The sequence below is a fragment of the Onychomys torridus genome, chromosome 15, assembly GCF_903995425.1.
Source record: "Onychomys torridus chromosome 15, mOncTor1.1, whole genome shotgun sequence".
Classification (NCBI taxonomy): Eukaryota; Metazoa; Chordata; class Mammalia; order Rodentia; family Cricetidae; genus Onychomys; species Onychomys torridus.
This window is the reverse complement of record NC_050457.1, coordinates 10280047-10300064: the sequence shown is the minus strand read 5'-3', so window position 1 is coordinate 10300064 and position 20018 is coordinate 10280047. Positions and strand designations below refer to the sequence as shown.

The 20018-nt window shown below is 38.0% G+C and overlaps 1 protein-coding gene and 1 non-coding gene across 2 annotated transcripts; both read left to right on the top strand.

Moving 5' to 3' along the window:
- The first annotated feature begins 8735 nt into the window (after nucleotides 1–8735).
- On the top strand, nucleotides 8736–10971 carry LOC118596298 (cytochrome c oxidase subunit 7C, mitochondrial). Its single transcript, XM_036207103.1, has 3 exons — nucleotides 8736–8939; nucleotides 9678–9820; nucleotides 10878–10971. Exons 1-2 carry the CDS (start codon nucleotides 8865–8867, stop codon nucleotides 9792–9794), a joined length of 192 nt encoding a protein of 63 aa, XP_036062996.1. The 5' UTR covers nucleotides 8736–8864; the 3' UTR covers nucleotides 9795–9820; nucleotides 10878–10971.
- LOC118596618 lies at nucleotides 10730–10790 on the top strand. Its single transcript, XR_004946725.1, has one exon. It is a non-coding gene; the product is annotated as a small nucleolar RNA Z39 (small nucleolar RNA).
- Nucleotides 10972–20018: the final 9047 nt, after the last annotated feature.

Below are 20018 nucleotides of genomic sequence, written 5' to 3'. Positions count from 1 at the left end.
TTGGAGCAATAAGTTTAAAATCAAAATTTTGGTTTTAATCTAATTGCTATATAGTATCTGTTGTTAGTTAAATTATTCAATATCGGTTGTCTCATCTATTAAATAAAAATGATTTTAATAACATCTGTTAGATAGGATTACTTTGAGGACAAAATAATACCTTTACATGTAAAGCCGATGTTAAAAATAAGATAATATTACCTTTTGTTAATGTATATAAAGACTAAATAAAAACAATCTTACAATAACTCACTGAAAATATCTATTTTACACTAAGGAATGCACCTTCATAAAAACCCTGGACCACTTTCTATTGAATGCATCATTCCTTATCAACTTCCTTCTGCTATATAAGGTTAAGTACTCACTTTGTGGTAGGATACAAAGCTAGTTTAATATAGTAATGAGATAAGACATAATGCACACCATTACTACCATAGAGTATTATAAACTTAGTTCTAGGTAAGGTGAACAGAACCCAACATTGGTGATTTTGAAAGTGGTAGAGAGTCTTCCCTGGGAAAGTGATAAGAGGTGAGTGATATGAAGTCACAACATGCCCACATGGTTGGGCATGCCCGGCAGACCTAGACACTTCTGCCTAGTTATTTCCTGTTCAAAATAGCCATTTCTGGGTCAAAACATCTCGCGTGACTAGGACTCCGTGGCTTTACATGGTTGTGTAAAGCGCACGCAGCCCTTTGATCTACGCACATGCATGGAGTAGCCACATGAGGTTCTGCATACATGCGCGGCCCACCCTTTTTAAGCCAGAGCCATTTTACACCCAGCTTCACCTTTTCCTCTTGACCACATGTGTTTCCCACAGGACTGTTCATGTCTGTCTCTTTCTGTTCTATCTTAATCAAAACTCTTCTGTGGATTTGTAGTGTTTTGGGACATTTCCTCATAGGGTAAGAGCGCTGCCAAATAACTAACAGTGAGATTTTTGAAGAGCACAACAGGGGATAAAGAAAGGAGAAGAGGAGATTCCTAACAAGAGACGTGATGAAGTCATGAAGTGGAGTTTGATCATCAGAAAACCACATTTCTTTCTTCCCAGACCTTTGTCTCCCACTGTCACCATTCAGCCACTCAGAAACCTGGCAACATATTTGCAAACCTTAATGAACTCAGCCCAGTCATATTTTCTCCTCTTACGAATATCAGGTTTTCCACTTACAGATCTGAAATTACACACAGTTGTCACAGAGTCCTGATTTTAATATCACAGGGTCAAAGAAGTTATATAAATTCAAGAACAAAAGAAATTTGTTAATTTGAATTTGACAATTTAAGTTGGAAAGTTTCTTTGCTAAACAATTCATTTTTAAATAAAGTTGAGCCTTGCTTCTTAAAAATGTAGTACAATAAATGCTGTTGAGAGAAATAACAAATACTGTATTTTAATTTTTTCACTGTTCTCTATAATGTATTTTAGTCTCCAAAGAATCCTGTGGGTCTAAAGAATGCATTACTCGCTTTATATACCTTTCTCACTACTTAAAATAATTGGATTTTATTTTTAAAATTTGACTTTTAGAGTGAATCTCATGTCCCTAAAAATGATTTTTTATTTTATACTATCAATTTATGAAATGTCAAATTTCTCTTACAATGAATTTTATAGTAAAAGTATATCACATTTATTCCAAAGTTTTCCAAGGTAATGGCATTTTCTGGCCAGTTAATATAACAAGAATAAGATCGCTAAGCTTCCTCTAAAAGAAATAGTGCATCATCCCTGTTACAGGTTTCCACATCTGTCACAAACTACCCCAGGAACTACTGTTCTGAGAAACACCTTAGGCCCCCTTTCGTGTGCCTGCAGTGTGCATGGGTGGGGAACCTCTGTGTGTTGGGCAGAAAGACCTTCCATCTTCCTTCTCCTCTTTTCCCCATCTGCTTCATCTTCTTCCTCTCCCCTCCCTACTTCATGAACCTCTTGTGTTTTCTCCATATCATTAGCTTGGACTTCTTGGTTCTCAAAGGCTCAGGATTGATTTCTTATAAGGTGATGGACTAAGAAAACATTTCTGAATGGATCTGCAAACCCCAGAAATATTGGATTGTGAGTCTATTGGATTCTTCTGCTCAAGCTCATAATAAAGGTCAAGAAAAAGCCCACTATGCTCTTCACTGCTAAGTGAGAAGTTAGGAGGAATCTGTGGTTAGCCATTTATTTTATCATATTGTTGGATAAGGAATTATAATGCCAAATCTCTTTTAGCTTTTCTCCTTCCCCTTATAGTGAACTGAAAAGAGACTAAGATAAGCATAAAATCTATTCTCAAACTATGATATTGGGTACTTAACTAATTGATAGTCTCTAACTAGTAATGAAAAAGAACAATACAAAATTAATGTAAAAATCATTTTGTGATCAGTTTTTCTTGTTTGTTTGGGTGGATGCTGTGTGTGTGTGTGTGTGTGTGTGTGTGTGTGTGTGTGTGTGCGTGTAATAATACTTGTGCAACCCTAAGGACTTGAGTTATGATCCTCAGAACCCAAATAAAAGATGGACACAAAAGATTACACCAAAGTAATCCCAACATGCTGTAACGGAAACATAAAAATCTTTAGGAGCTCTAAGGACAGTCTGGCTTACACAAGAGTGAAGAAATACTTTCTTAAAACCAGGTCTGAATGCAAGGACTGATCCCAAAAGTTGTCCCCTGACATGCACATTGTGTTGTGGCACTTAGACATCCACACAGATACAAACAATAGCACACACATACAGATAAGCACATGGGCACACGTGGGCACACACACACACACACACACACACACACACACACACACACAGGAAAAGAAAAGAAAGAAGGAAAAAGAAAGAAAAAATGAAAACAATAGCATTTTTTATCAAGTGTTTTGAAATAATTGTCATGAAGGTACTGGAAGGGCTATAGTGGTCATTAACACAAAGGTCAGCAATTGTTCCAACATTATATGTTGTCAGCCACTTTTAATCCCACTCCAATTCCCCTCAACTCACTGAGAGCTGGGACATGCATTTCTGAGAAGGTCTAGTGCTCTCCAATGTCAAAGCTGCTGTAAGACTGCCGAACAGCAGGGGTTATGTTCCACTGTTGGCAGAGCCAGCTTCTCAAGAGCTGGAGAGTCATCACAGCAATACAATGGAAAGAGACAGGCATTAGGTTAGCATAAACATTTTAAATGATACCGCCAAGCTGCCATCCAGACTTAGGATGAGAAAGACGTTCTAGTGGAAGCTTGTAAAAATGTTAATTGTTTAAAATAAAGCAGATGCTAGACCTAGGTTATTAATTTATTGACTTCTAATCATCTCCCTTAATCTTAATAGCTTGCAAGAATAACCATATCATTATAGATAATAAATTTATACTTAAACATTTTGGAAAAGGCTCTACTGGGAATCTCTACACAGCATTGAATGCAGTCTGGCAGTGATATTCAAGCTGATGGTGGGACTGGACTCTGGGGACAAGATGGTTTCATTCACATGCTTATTCCTTGGGTGCCCTCCCCTTTTATGGAATCTAGGAAACGTGCTGGGAGGCCTTTGAGTAGAGGAAACTTCTTTCCTGAGAGCTCATCGTTCCTAGAAACAAGAAAGGCAGCTCTAAATATTTTCACACCTGGGCAAGACACTGGCACATTCCAGTTTCTGCCACATTCTCCTAATGAATGAGGTCCCAGGAAGGATATTGCCCAACTCTTATAAAAATAATTAGTTTAATTATACTTAATGTGCTATAGTTCTGAAGGTGTGTTCTATAGCCATTGGCTTGAGTGACTCACAGAGAAAACTCAATGTGAATTAGAATCGATGATAGATCAAATCTGCAGGTAGCATTATTTTTAATATTAAAAAGTAGAATTCACAGGGTTGGGGATTTAGCTCAGTGGTAGAGTGCTTGCCTAGCAAGTGCAAGGCTCTGAGTTCGATCCTCAGCTCAAAAAAAAAAAAAAAAAGGTAGAATTCAGAATAAGAACATGCTCTCTGTTTATAGTCTGGAGATTATAGGCCCTAGGAATGGGGGAATACTATTGTTATTTTTGCCAAATGGTATTATTGTTAAACTGCCTTCTAAATACTTGTGTTTATACCAATGGATGTATGCTACTGTCAGACTTGATAAGATAAGCTTCTTCCTATGGTAGGCAGTAAGTAGTCAATGCAGACTTTCAAGTACTCAAAGCATAGAGAATAGGACACTGAGTGGTCAGGCCTAAATGGAACATCTATACCAACCTCTCCCCCAAGCCCCAGGGAACATCAAGGAAGAAGGGTTGGAAAGAATATAAGAGCGGGAGGATGGAAGGACTGCTTTGAAATGCTATCTTCTGGACACAACATGTCCATTGCACTCCCATATTCACAGTAGATATGCTTACTTGTACAGGACCTGAAAAAGATTAAACTACTCAAAATTATAGCATGGGGGTGGGGGTCTGCTCACAGAGCAATTGGCAGTTGCTGGCTCCTGGGGGAAGAAAAGTCAATTTGCCTTGAGTGTGTGGCCACTGGTAAGTTTTCCCTGCTTAAGTAGAGGGCTATAAACCTATTTATCATGTCCCTAATGGCAACACTAAATGTACTTGGTGGGATAGTTTAAAGACTATATGAAGTTGGGAGGGGAACATGTCAGAGGACCTACAAAGGAAGTTGTGTGAAGGATATAGTGAATAGATATCAAAATAAATCATATACATGTATAGAAACCTCACAGAATAAATAAAAATATTATTACAATCTTTCAATGTGAAAAAGCATAGAATGAGATGCTGTGGAACAATCCTTCTGTACACTGTAAATATATATTACTCTTATTGGTTAATAAATAACTGAGTGCCTAGTAGCCAAGCAGGAAGTATAGATATGGCAGCCAATTGAGAATGCTGGGAGGAAGAAGGGTGGGTTCAGAAGAGTCACCAGGAGATTGCAGAGAGAGCAAGACATGCTTGAACAGGTATAGCCATGAGCCATGTGGCAACACATAGATTAATAAAAATGGATTAGTTTAAGTTATAACAGCTAATTAGTAATAAGCCTGAGATATCAGCCGAGCATTTATTACTAATAATAAGACTCTGAGTGGTTTTTCGAAAGTGGCTGCTGACACAGGAAAACTCCATCTGCAATGACATTCTTAAAGCTTGAAGAGGGGTCTAAAGAGAGGAGTACTTACTACTCTTGCAGAAGTCAAGTTTCAGGGGATTCAGCACCTTCTTCCAACCTCCATGAGGGCCAGACAACATACATGGTGCACATACATACACATAGGCAAATACTCACACATAAAATAAAAATAATAATTTTTTAAGTTGAAAAATATAGGTCTTGGTAGCACACAAATGTAATCTGAACATATGAATAACTAAGTCCAAAGAGTTTCTTGAGTTCAAAGCCAGTATGAGCTACATAGTAAGTTTTAAAATGTCATGGACTACATAACAAGACACCGTCTCAAAAATATTTTTAAACGTTAAGGTCATATACCTTTTGTATGAGGAGGATACCAATTATAGTGGCTGCCTACTGTTACTATTTGTAGAAATAAAACAACAGAAACCTCTGAAGGAAAATGCATGGTTTTTTTTCTCTTTCTAAAGCTGTAAAATAAAATAAAAATAAAAATCAAGTATACCTTCTATACTTGGTTTTCATAAAAATCTTAGGACTCCTTTAAGCTGTTTATTGTTGTAAAAACTATCCATTTGAGGTATTATTACTCTCCAATAGATGAATAACATGGAATTTAAGTGAATGCAGGCCTTCACAATCTGATCTAATCTCATTTGCTCAGGCTCCTTCATCACTAGTTTCTTCCAAATGGTCTCTATTCACAGAGTATTAAGCATGCACCTGTAATGAATCCATTGTGTTTATTATTCACTATAGTAATAAACATATATGCCATGAGGAACAGTGCTGCCTCAAAGCTCCCAGTAATATGAGAGAAAGTGCTTGGAAGATTTGAGCTTTGTCTTTGTGATTATATTACTGTGAAGAGATAGCATGACCATAGTAACTCTTATAAAGGTAAACATTTAATTGGGGTGGATTACTTCAGTTCAGAGGTTCAGTCCATTATCATCATGGTGAGACATAGTGTTGAGCAGGCAGACATGGTGCTGGATAAGTAGCTGAAAGTCCCATAGCTTACAGGCAACAGAAAATGGTCTGAGACACTGGGCAATATCTTGAGCATATATGAGACTGCAAAGCCTGCCTCTGCAGTGACACACTTCCTCCAACAAGACCATACCTACTCCACAAGGCCACACCTCTTAATAGTAACACTTCCTTTGGGGGCCACTTCCTTTCAAACCACCACAGGCTTGTTGTTGATTAACTAGGTCATTTCAATCTTGCTCTGGAGGAAAAGGACTAAACCAGAATTAAGGTTGGAACTAGTAAGATGTAGAAACAATTATATTAAATAGTTCTGTTTTAGATAGATAGATAGATAGATAGATAGATAGATAGATAGATGATATATATATAGAGACATACAGATATATATATATATATATATATATATATATATATATATATATATTATAGAGAGAGGTAGATAGATAGACAGACAGATAGATAGATAGATATGGATATGTAGAAATATATAACAATTATATTAAACAGATGGTGTGATATTTGGCTGTTTTATAAAAACTAAAATCAGTTAAAGTCAACAAAGGCTACTTATGAAATGCCACAGACTTAGGAGCATTTCAGAGTAAAAGAGATTCAGAATGACCCATCCACCAGAGGTTTACATTATATGCATTATCAGAGAAAATGAAGTGACACACCCCTTACTGAAGCAACGAAGTTGGGTTTAGTCAGCATCTGTCACACACACGTGCACACACAGACACATGTTCCAAATGGATAGGAACCTCTCTCTCTCTCTCTCTCTCTCTCTCTCTCTCTCTCTCTCTCTCTCTCTCTCCTCTCTCCTCTCTCCCTCCCTCCCTCCCTCCCTCCCTCCCTCCCTCTGTGTTATACATGGGCAAGACATAAGTACAATGTTACTTCTGCCGTGCTCTTTGAGTGACAATACTAACAGAGAGTCCCTTAGGCAAGAATAGCCTCCACTTCTTGATAGAATTTGCAGCTGTGTTTACCAGATAGATCCATAAATGTGCAGATGAGAGAAAGAGAGAGAGACAGAGACAGAGACAGAGAGAGAGACAGACAGAGACAGACAGACAGACAGACAGACTGTGGTGATATTTTGAACAAATAAAATTTGCCTGAAGATCAGAAAACAGAATAAGCCACTAGATTAAAAATAGAGACCAGTCACTGGTGGCACACACCTTTAATCCTAGCACTGAGGAGGCAGAGGCACAGATCCATCTGGATTTCTGTGAGTTCAAGGCCACACTGGGCTACATGAGATTAATCCAGTCTAGAACAAGCAGAGTGAGGCAGTGATGGCACACACTTTTAAGTCCAGCACTAGGAAGGTTGAGACAGGAAGTTATATGGCTGTGCAGAGGAATAAATATAAGAGAGGAGGAGACAGGAACTCGGGCTCTTTCAAACCGAGGAGTTGGTGAGGTAAGAGGTGGTGGCTGTGGCTTGCTCTGCTTCTCTGATCTTTCAGTTTTCACCTTGATATCTGGCTCTGGGTTTTTATTGTAAGACCATTTAGGATGCATGCAACAATAGACAGATAGACTGACAGATGGAAAACTAGACGATAGAGTTTGACCATATGATTTGTTTATTTCCTGTTACTGGCTGAGACTTAGTTGCTTGAATGAAACATTTTTACACACCCCTTAGGATATAGTTCACTATGTATAGAGGGTACTTTCAGCCAAATTTTATCATCAAATATGAAACATATTTAGACTAAACTTAATTTAACAAGAACATACAGTGCCCTTTCAAAATTTATCTTTTTTAAGATTATAATATAAATACACCATTTCTCCTTTCCTTTATCTCCTTCCAACCCCTAACTTGAACTCTTCTAAATTTATGCCTTCTTTTTTCATTTGGTATTTTCACGTATATAAGTAACATTAAAACAGACCAAGAAAGTTATATTTAGGAATACAGTGCCCCCCACCCCTTTTTTAAAAACTATCAGTGTCTAATGGCCTTGTCTAATGTTGAAGCTCCACGAAACTCTTATGTTTAGCAGGAATACACCATTTTGAATCCAGGCTAACTCCAGATGTCAGAGGATATTTATCTCTTCCACAACCTACTCATGTTGCACAAAGGAGTTTTATCTATTCTCTGTGTGTTCTTTTATATCCTATGTCTTCAAGAATCCATCTCTTAGCACTTCAGTTAAGTTTTATCCATGACATCCTTTGTGCTATATGCTGTTTTTTCACTTGCTTCTGATAGGACCACACTGCCCATCTTTCAATGTTGGCAAAGTACTGCAATGAAAAAAGGTGTGAAGTATGCACAGAAAAGTTCATTTTCTTGTTCTAAACACTTGGACCCACACAGCTAAACAGCTTCAGTTATCTCAATAAATTGTTTCTGGAAACAAACCCCGAGAAGAGAATCCTTAATCTGAACTCAGGAAACACCGCAGGACCTGAATCACTGAAGGTAAGGTATCATTTGGTTCTGGGTCTCGCTCGCGCAGCCCAGGGCCAAACTACATTTCCCACAATCGCTCGGAGCCGATATGGCGTCCGGTACGAGCTGAACTACAAAGCCCACAATCCTCAGAAAGCGCCGGTGGACTGCGTCTCCGGAAGTCGCCACGGTAGTTCCCATCTTCCCTTGCGGTCTTCGCGCTCTGTCTCGCAAGGTCGTGAAGGAAGGAGACAGTGGTGGTGCGGCCGTTTCTTCCGCCTTCCAGCCCTGCGCCCCTCGCAGATCTCCCAGCGGCACCATGCTGGGGCAGAGTGTGCGGAGGTTCACCACCTCCGTGGTCCGCCGCAGCCACTATGAGGAGGGCCCGGGGAAGGTGAGTGAGGCCCGGCTGCCGGGGGGGGGGGGGGACACGGACGCGGGTGCTGGGCGCCATCCCTCTGCCTCGGGGCCCCAGCGCCCCGCCGCGGCTTGCCCACCGCCCCCGCCACAGAGCCGCGGGCCCCGGACGACTCCAGGGTACCCTGGCTTGTTTAGATTGGAGCTAGGCGCCGCTGGACGGCGAGTGAAGGTCATCGGGCACAAAAAGGAAAGGCCCGGGGCTGTGGGTTCGCCCTTTAAACCAGCAGATCGCCTTAGAAGTACAGCCCTCGTTTGAGGCCAGGGTTAGCCCTACGTGTAAATAAACCGAGTAGTGGGTAGGAGCAGCCCCGCCACTGTTAGGCAAGGCCTGGTTGAGGGATGAGGAAGGCCGAGCTACCTCTGAAACAGCCAGACTTTGTACTGCCATTGAGACGGTCGTGTACTCGTTGGAGAATTTCTAATAACAGTGAACTAGAGTGGTGTGTTTGTTTCTAAAATAACTACTTTGCAGGGTACTTTTTTTTTTTTTTTTTTCCAATTGTCGAAAATACAAGACTTAAACCGTTTCTTATACTTTCCTAACCGGATGTACGGACTGATTTTTAGAAAACCTAGGTCTTTTGTTTCATGTTCTGTCGAATGCACCTGATTGTAACATACACGTGTGTACACGTGATTCCCCCCCATCCCTTTATTAGGTGAATGGATTCTTTGAAAAAACGTTTTTGAAGCTTTTTCCTTTTCCCAACAGAATTTGCCATTTTCGGTGGAAAACAAGTGGCGGTTACTGGCTATGATGACTGTGTACTTTGGATCTGGATTTGCTGCTCCTTTCTTTATTGTAAGGCACCAGCTACTTAAAAAATGAGGATATTTAATTCATCCCTTTAACAGGTAATTAGTAGGTTTCTAATTTTCCTAAAACGATCGTTTCTGTTGTGTACCATGTACAGTTTCCACGACACAATAAATAGATGTGTGCCGATTCCTGAAGGTAAGTGTCAAGGTGATATTGGTAGAGGCAGTTTGACAGCTTATAAATACATACTGTTTTGATCAATAAAGGTCAGTGTTTATCAGGTACCCCTTTACACTGAATTTGAACACATTCTTCAACGAACCTGTAAGGTGAGTGATAGTAAAACCCCATTGAAGACACAAAGATAAGAAGTTTAATGAGATTCTGTAGCTAGTAACATTAGCATGAGAGGCTCACACAGGGTGATCTTTTTCTGAAATAAAAGTGCACTTGTGGCATCCAACTTTTGACATTAAAAACCAGCATTATCATTACAAAGTTCACAGGGAAGAACCCCACAATTGACTTGCTAGTCTGCAAAAAACAAAACTCAGAGTAGACTGTGTGAGCTTGGATTTTCTGTTGGGCTGCATTTATATCAGCAGTTCTCAACCTGTGGGTTGTGACCCCCTTTGGGGGTCAAATAGCCCTTTCAAGGAGGTCATCTGAGACCATCATATTTACGTTATGATTCAGAACAGTAACAAAACTACAGATATGACTTAGCCAGGAAAATAATTTCATGGTTGGGGGTTACCACAACATGAGGAACTCTATTAAAGGGTTGCAGCATTAGGAGGGTTGAGAACCACTGATTTATACCTGTATTGGGGTGCATATGGCTTGTAAGTTCCAGGCTTGCAGAAACTTTTAATGCTGTAGTATTAGTAAATTAGCCTTCTGAGGTTGAGCAATAGTACATTAAGGAAATATGTGTCTGGTAGCTTGGAAAATTCCTTCCATATGCATAAGGGTTTATTTAGCATAATTTATGCAAGGTTTTGGTACATGTGATGAAGCAAATCAGTATGAAAACTCATGATACTGTAAACGCTTTCTGATGTATCAAATTGCTGAAAGATATGAAACTACTGTGACTTCTGTCAAGTTAACTGGGCTTCTAATGCTGTTAATTTTGTTTTTATCTTTCAGAATGAAGATTGTTTAAGAGATGTGATCTGAAAATTGGGTTAAACTCTTAAACTCTTATTACTAAATAAAATTGTAAATAAACTAGTGACATAAATATTTAATGCCTCTTTTCTGAAATAAGGAATGTGACAGGGATAAGCAGTAGCTTACCATTATTATTTTCACATAGACTTGTGGTTAGTACAGTTTTCACTGAAAAAAATTTTAATGGAAAAAGTTTAAGTTGACTTCAGAAAAGGAAAATGTATTTTACTAAATACAAGTTAACAGACATTTTGTAGGTATTCCTCAGACTCCAGAACATAGGTTTTTGGTGAAACTCAGGATTTGTTTTCAGCACAAACTTTTGTTGCTTCCATAATGGTCACTCTGAAGCTGTGTTGGGGTGATAGGCCGATGTTAACATCAGAGTACACCATAGAAGGAATATGGGTTTTGCACAAAGATGTTAATGGCCCCAAATCTGGGCCACACTTGGTGTTAGCAAGAGACTCTTCCTCACTTTTCTTAAATTTCAATGTAAGTATCAAAACCACTTCCTTGGGATGATCAAGAAAAAAATGTGGGCTTGTATAAGAGATCATCAGGATAGTGCCTGGCATGCAGGGATGAGAACCTGAGTTGAGTTTCTCCAGAATCTACTTGAATGCCAATATGGAGATTCCTACCTTTAACCACAGCTGGGAGAGGAGTGGTGGACAGAGAACAATAGATCCCTCAAGCTTGTGGGACAGCCAGCCTACCTGTAGTGTATCCTTGAATCTCCAATTCAGTTGAAGACCTCTTAAAGGTCTCCACACCTGTTCTCAACCACGCACAAGAATGAAAACAGCTTAAACATATTTCTAGGGTTTGAGTATAGAGTACTTAACTGAAATAAGTGTGATGAAAAACTAAATGAATATATTGTAGAAGGTGGTCCTAAAACCCTTCTGTGAGTGAATAACTGGCCTGAGCTACAGTTTGTACTGCCAAAAGACAGTTCAGCCTTACCATGTCTAAAGGTGATGTGGTGTACCTCCATATACTCGATCCTCTTCAGAGTAAAAGTCCTGTATGAACCATGGTATTTAGTCACATCCCCTTAATTTCAGACTCATGCTGGCACCTTACTTCATTATTTCTGTATCAATGTCATATCATTTAGTTCAGATATCACTTCTGTAGTTTGACTCCATTGAGGCCTTCCACAATCCCAAATACTATACATTATGTCTCCAATACTGTCTATAGTTTTATAGTTAGGCATTATTGAAATTACTAATTTCTGTGCCTGTTTTCCATATAATATTTTGTCATTTTGAAATCAAAGATTTCTTTATTCATATATTTCATCTATAATCTAGTGAGTGGTAAATGAACATTTTAAGAATTATCAGAGCCAAAAGTGTTTCTTGAAAAGGCAAAGTAAGCTTGTGTGTGTTTCAATGTGCCATAAGTAAAAAAAAAAAAAAAAATTACACAAAAATTGAACTGGAATCTCCCCAAGTGTGAGTGTATTGAAATAATCCAAATGTGAAAACGCAACAAGGTAGAATTTGTGCCAAAATAAAATTCATGGTTTATTCCATCTCACTTTGCCCAAATTTCACCGATGATGGGAAGACCGATGACTTACCTTCTGGCAGACAAAGTGGATTTATGTTCTATTACAGGTTAAAATTAAGACAGTGTTTCTGGGCTCAGTGACTAGGCAACCCAGCCAGAAAACCATGGTGAGATTCTTGAAAGAGGTAGAATGCAATAGAGGAGGACACTATATACACCCACCGTAAAATTTTAAAAATCAAGTGAGTCCCTTATGAAATACCATAAATACTGAAAATTATATGATTTTAGCTGTCCTGTACATCAGAATCTTAAAATTTTCACATATTAGCAAATATTTCGTTCTCATAATTTTGTATACAAAAAAGGAAACAATACCTGTTTCTATCTATGTTAATCAATGAAGGATTTGATTAATCAAATAACTCAAAGCTAATTTTGGATAGAATTCTTATAAGGGTCCAAGGAAGTTGGTTGTTACCTGACTTACAGGTCCTTTGATTTTTCATAAATATTTGAGGAGCAAACTCTATTCCTTTTGTTTTGGAAAAGGAAATTTTAAGAACACACACACAAAATTGAACACTGATGCTGTTGAAAGGCAATGCACTATCCAAGCTCCTGATTTGGGAGTTAATGTCCCCACCTGCCTAGGTCCCTGTGAGACAGTGGTGAGTAGAGCTCTTTATTAAATGTGTGGAGGGAGCAGGAAACATTCGTTGTGTTAAGCCTGTGGTGTTTCCTTTAAAAAGGACTTACTTTACATCTCTAATTCTGCAACACAGAATGTGGCAAATAGATCCCCAAGGCCATTTTCAATTTAAAGTAAGTGTATTTCCAATTATAAGTATGGAAGCACAACAGACTGAGAGAGTAAGGAAGAATCTCTTAAACATTCCCTCTGTGTGAATAGAATCCAAAATGATGGAGGGTAAATAGATTTGGGCTTTCAAAGTGTGTTTTGTTTCAGGTGCAGTAATTAGAAATTGCTACTCTGTCATTTTGATGGAGCTTATTCACTTATTGGACCCTTTGTAAAAATTAAATACCCTGGCCTCCTAATCCTGTGATATTGTACATTAGCAAACATACATAACTGTTTTGTTTTCCTTGGTAGTTACTTCAACTTTGAATTTTTCTACTATTCCTACAAAAGTTACTGTCCATTCCAAATTGTCTCAGAGCTAACAAAAGATGAGTATCAATTATTCAAAGTTTTTTAACAGCATTGTGTGTACTTTAGGATAAGCTTTGTGTGTCTTCTTTGCTGGAATCAAAATGTACTACTATGATAAATATTAGGATTCCTAATATTCCTAAATACATTTAGATAAATGGTGGCAATAATAATAGGTTCAGGAACACTTCCAAATAGAGACCATCCTAAGATGATCTCATGCTAATTCCTTGCTTCCTAGGAAGAAATCACGTATTGATAATTTTATCAGGTTCACATCTTATCACTAACATGTTCCACTTAATATTAGCAAAATTGCCTATATATCATGCTACAAGAACTTTCTCCAGCTTAATCCCACCCAATTTTAACTTCTAGTGTGAAGTCTATATCCAGTTTCAAGACTGTTTCCAATCAAAGCAATCTTTGTGTGTGAGCACACTTACAAACCTGTTTGGGAAGCAATGAATTTTTACCACCTCCATAAACTGATTATGTGTCTAGTAAACAGGGGAGAAGGGAAGGAAAAGGAGGGGTGGAGGGAGAGGAGGCTGTGGTCAGGAGGTATCATATGAGAGAAGAAGAAGAAAGGGAGAGGGAGAGAGAGTTAGAAATATCCCCCGGGTGTCACAGAAAAGGGGGAGCTTCTTAAATCTAAATGTGGCAAATACATACACAAAGTGAATAAATAAACCGTACTATATTGATAGTCATAAAAAGTAATCAACTTTGGTTGCTACTTAGAAATGGAGGAGGATTGGATTGTGGGGGTGAAAACAAATGAGAGGAGGGAGGGGAAACTGGCCGAGGTGTAAAATAAATATTTTTTTAAAAATCCAATTATAATTATGCCCTTAATACAAGTAGGAAACTTAAAATGTCCTTATGTCAGAAAGTAAACATTGAGATCAGAAAGATAATGTCTAAAACTGACACCCAAGAGGGGAGTAAAACAGATGGGGGCAAAAACCAAGTGCCGCTCAGAGCAGGGGTGTTCAGAGTCAGCTCAAGATCTGGTAGAGGAGAGCACTGACTCCTGGACAACTAAAGAGAGTGACTTGGAAAATGAGCAGAGCCCAAGCAGACGTTTCTGCATGCCAACACTCCTGAGCATGTAATGCTACCAGGGCAATGGTATCTCTGGAGGCTTGGCGATGAGGAAGGAAGCAAAGATGGAATGAATATCCCTAAAAAGACCAAGAAGACAAGGACAAAATAAGAAGACTTGAAGACTTGAGGCCCTCCCATCAAAACAAGTATAGCTCTCACCATACCAAAAGAGAGTGACTTTGAACTAAAAAGTCTAATTGACCCCCTCTAACTCTTATAGTTATATAGTGATGTATGAGTATTATAGGAAAATATTGATGAAAATATCAAATAACAGGTGAAATTCATATAAAGTAACTATGAAAATAGAATTTAGATTAACATTTCATTTCAGATGAGAAACTTGCCCTCCAAAATACCATCCATAAACAGGAAAAATAATCTGCAATATAATGTATTCTATATTACAGACCCATGTCCTCAAAGATCCCCTGAATTTGATAGAAGAGAAAGTGGGGTATGGCCTTGAACTCATTGGCAGAAGAATGAACTTTCTGAATAGGACACCACCAATAACATAGGTATTAAAACCAACAATTAATAAATGGGACTTCATGAATCTGAAAAGCTATACAGCAAAGGACACTGTCATTTGATTGAAGTAGCAGGTGACAATATGGGAAAAATAATCTTTATCAATTATAAAACTGACAGAAGATTAGTGTCTAGAATATACACAGAACTTACAAAACTAGATATCAAGAAAATAAATAACCCAACTAGAAAGGCGGGATATAGAACTAAACAGATAATTCTCAAAAGATGACATATATATGGCTGAGAGGCACTTAAAAATGTTCAATATTCTTGGCCAAGAGGAAATCACAAATTAAAACTACTTTAAAGTTTTGTCCTATCCAAAATTAATAAAAAAAATACCAAACAGCCAAAATTAATAAAAAGCAAATGATAGCAGATGCTGGGGAGGATGCATGGGAAGGGGAATACTTACTCATTGCTGTGGACTAGAAACTGGTACAACCACTATGGAAATCAGTGTGGAGGTTCCCAAAAAGGCTGAAAATAAATCTACCACAACATCCAACTATTTCACTCTTAGGCATATAACAAAGTAGCCCACATTTTACTACAAAGGTATTTTCTCATTTGTGTGCATAACTGCTCTACTCATAATAGCCAGAAATTAGGTATATAAAGAAATTGAGTATATAAAGAAAATATGGAATATTTATGCAATGGAATATTTTTTTTTTTTAGCTGTCAGAAAATAAAGTTATCAGTGGTGGTGCATGCTTTTAATCCCAGCACTCGGGAGGTAGAGGCAGGTGGATCTCTGTGAGTTCAAGGCCAACCTGGTCTACAGAGTGAGTTCAAGGCCAGCCTGGTCTACAAAACAAGTTCCAGGACAGCCAGGGAAACACAGAGAAACCCTGTCTTGGGAAAAAAAAAGAAGAAAGAAAGAAAGAAAAGAGAGAGATAGAGATAAAGATAGAGATAGAGAGAGGGGGGGAAGGGAAGGAAAGGAAAGAGGAAAGAAAAGGGAAGGGAAGGGGAGGTGAGGGAAGGGAAGGAAAAAGGGAAAAAGGAAAGCATGTAATTTGCCAGCAAATGGATAGAGCTAGAAACAATTATTCCCCCAAAGGACAAATTTTTACGTTTTCTTCTATGTGTGAATGTTAGCTTTTAAACTTTTAGATATATGTGTTTTAATCCCAGTAACCACAAGGACCAGAGGGAAGAAGGGTAACTTCCAAGGAAAGGGAAATAGGATATTATTATAAAGAGACTAAAAAGAAAACTAGAGAAGGATTAAGTGAAGAGGAAGTAGGGTACAGAGTAAAGGGGAGAATGGGAGGGACAATGAACACTAAAGGCCTTCTGAAAATTCACATGGAACCCCATTACTGTAGAAGCTTCCTAAACTACATACAAGTATGGAAGGAATTTAGATGGAGTTCATATAATGGGGAGATAATGTCCCAAGTGCACATCATATGACATCAAGCAAAATATCCAGTGCCAGAAATGGGTTATATTTTGCTGAGTTGTTGAACAAAGGGATCCCATAGATTGTCCTTTACCAAACATCACAGACTATTGCCAATACTATTGGTTAACCTCCACAACATGGTGGTAAGTCGCAATTGCTGAGGGAAAAAAATACATTATCAAACAAGTAATAGTTGAATGGGTGCCCAACTAGGAGCTTCTTACCTACTGACAAAATTCCATGGTGCTTTGGATGCAATCAGAAAAGAAGAGTAACCATAAATCTTACCCATCTATGAACCCTGGGATCTGTAACAGGGACATGCCTACAAGATATACTGGTAGCACAGTGGCACAAACATTATGGGAGTCACTACTCACTTTTTAAAATTGGACTTAAGACTAACTTCATTAAATGGAACTCATACCTAGTACCTTGAACATAGCCAAGAACCTGAAATTAAATGAAACATTTGCAATATAGCAGAAGAAAAGACACCTTGAGTTAGAAATTCAACAACTAAGAGTGAGAAGGGATTTTCTTTTTCCAAACAGGGAAGGAATACAAGAAGAAAACATAATGATCTTTGAAATTACAAGATGTGTAAGGGTGGATTTTCCTGAAGCTATACAAAAGGAACTGAAGAAATGGAGCAGGCAAGAAAAAAAAAAGTAAAATAAACATTACAGTCATTGACATCTTCATCTATTCAATGAGTTTAAACACAAGCACATACCTGTATAATAGAAAGCCTTATACAGATGTAGAACATTGCTTTAATCCCGAAAGTTCCTCCTGTCTATTCCAAGAGAAGTTTTTTTACCTCACAGTAACTGCTGTGTCTTTTTCTGCATGGATTAACTTAATATATTTGAGAAATTAGTTGATATATCATTTTCATATAGAGAAGTTTCATAATATAGGGGCTGGGGAGATGGCCTGGTAAGAAAAGTGATTGCCATGCAAGTTTGAGAAGTAGAGTCCAGACCTCAAAATACATGAGAAAACCAGGCAGGCATGGAGGTTCCTGTAATCTCAGTACTCAGGAGGCAGAAATTTAGGATCCCTAGCAATCTGGCTGACTAGACTAGCTCAAATCAGAAACCCGTGTTCAGTGGGAGACTCTGCCTAAATAAATAAAGTGCAAAGCAATTAAGGAAGACACCCCACCTTAATTCTGGGCTTACACACTCATCTGAAAAAGTAGGAAAAAGTCAAAACGAAGGTTGTATCATTAAAGCAACTATGTCAAGTACCTAACATTTTCTGCCAATAGTAAGAGCTTAGTAAATGTTTTGGAAGTAATTTGAAAGGAAAAACATCCCAAGGATAGAGGATGAACACTGAAGATATTCAAATAAACAGGACTAGGTAAAGCATGAAGAGGCTACTATCTTAAATAAGGACCCCATGAGACTAATAAATACATTTGTTGCAATGGGGGGAGGAAATTGTTGATGTGACAACTTAAGTAAACTTTAGTAAACCTATGAGAAACACAGCCAGGAAAAAGTTATCCCAGAATTATCATATGAGTTGTCTTAGTTTGGGTTTCTATTGTTGTGATGAAAACACCATGTCCAAAAGCAAGTTGTTGGGAGTTGGGGTTGATATTTGGCTTACATTTTTTTTTGTTAGTTTAAATGCTGGAAATAACTTTATTCTTGTGTATGAATATATATATATATATATATATATATATATATATATATATATATATATATATATATAATTACTAGTATATATATATATACTAGTATATGAATAGAACACTGAGAGTGTTTGGGTAATTATAGTTATTGTTAGTATTACTTTTATTATTTTTAAAAGTGATTGGCTCTAGAGTTATGAACATTCTAAGCCAACACTCCATACTGTGCTGAATAAATTTTCATATTGTCAGTCTGAAACATGGGTTTAAACACCTTGTTACTGAGAACAAATCAGAGCCAGTGAGGAAAGTTAGGATACTTTGTAACAACTCTAAAGTGACTAGGACATGAGTTTTTACAATAATAAATACATTGTTTACACACTAGAAATAAAATTTTTTAGCTCATAATGGAGGAAAAATAAGTAAACTTAAAGGTCAAATGACAGCTTGCAGGTCAAAGTAAACATGCAGAGAAGAAAGCACCCAGGAGAAATGGTCCTGCAAAGCTCTTGAAGCTAAGTAGTACTTGCTTATTTATTCAGAAATTATATATAGAGAGAGAGACTTGCACAGGAACACACAGTCTCTAAGTAGAAATAATTCATCACTTTCCTTCTTCTTCAGTAGCCAAGACCACATATTAACCAATGTTTTCATTAAAATTATAGTCTTTCCAAAGATATTCTTCCAAAAACTCTACCATAAAAATATGTGTTTTATTTTCAGCCTTGTCTAAAAACATACTCTCAAAAGAGTTTTTTCTTAAATAAATCCAGGCCACAATGATTTTAAGATAGGACAATGTGTTTTGCCTCATGTGGAATTTATTTTCCTTTCCTTTCTTTATGTGGTTTTAATTGAACAATTGCTTACATAAGGGAGTGGTGGGGAGACCAGATGGCATTATCCTTACCTCATCTACAAGTAGGTTTACATACTTTACATTTCTTGATGGCTTGTCTGAATTACTGATCATGTATTTCATTTAAAACACTCTTATACTTATTGGCAAAAACTTCATCATTAATAGAATTTTATTGGTTTTCTTTATACTTTAGCTTTCTAACATCTCTCCATTCTTCTACAGGCTTTTCCTGTCATTTCTAAGCATTTAAATAGGAAAGTAACCCTTTATATTTCATACTGTTATAAAAATGCTCTCCTTTTAATTTTTATTATTATTATTATTAAGAAATTTTATATTCGTCTTACATACCAAGCACAGATTCCCCCCTTCTTCCTCCTTCTTCGCCCCCTAGCCCTCCTCCCTAACCCACCCCCCCCATTCCCACCTCCTACAAGTTAAGGTCTCCTATGGGGAGTCAACAGAGCCTGACACATTTAGCTGAGGCAGGTTCAAGCCCCTCCCCTTGCACCAAGGCTATGGAAGGTGTCACACCTTAGGCACAGGGCTCCAAAATGCCTGTTCATGCATCAGGGATGGATCCTGATCCCCAGGCCTGAGGGCCCCCCCAAAACAGTTGAAGCTAAACAACTGTCTTGTGTATCTAGAGGGCCCAGTCCAGTCCCATGGGAGCTCCTCAGCTGTTGGTCCACAGTTCATGCTTTTCCAATAGTGTGGCTGGTCATATCTGTACATTTTCCCCCCATCATGATCTTGAAGCTTACACTTTCCTTTTTTTTTTTTTTTCCCAGAGCTGAGGACCAAATTCAGGTCCTTGTCCTTGCTAGGCAAGCGCT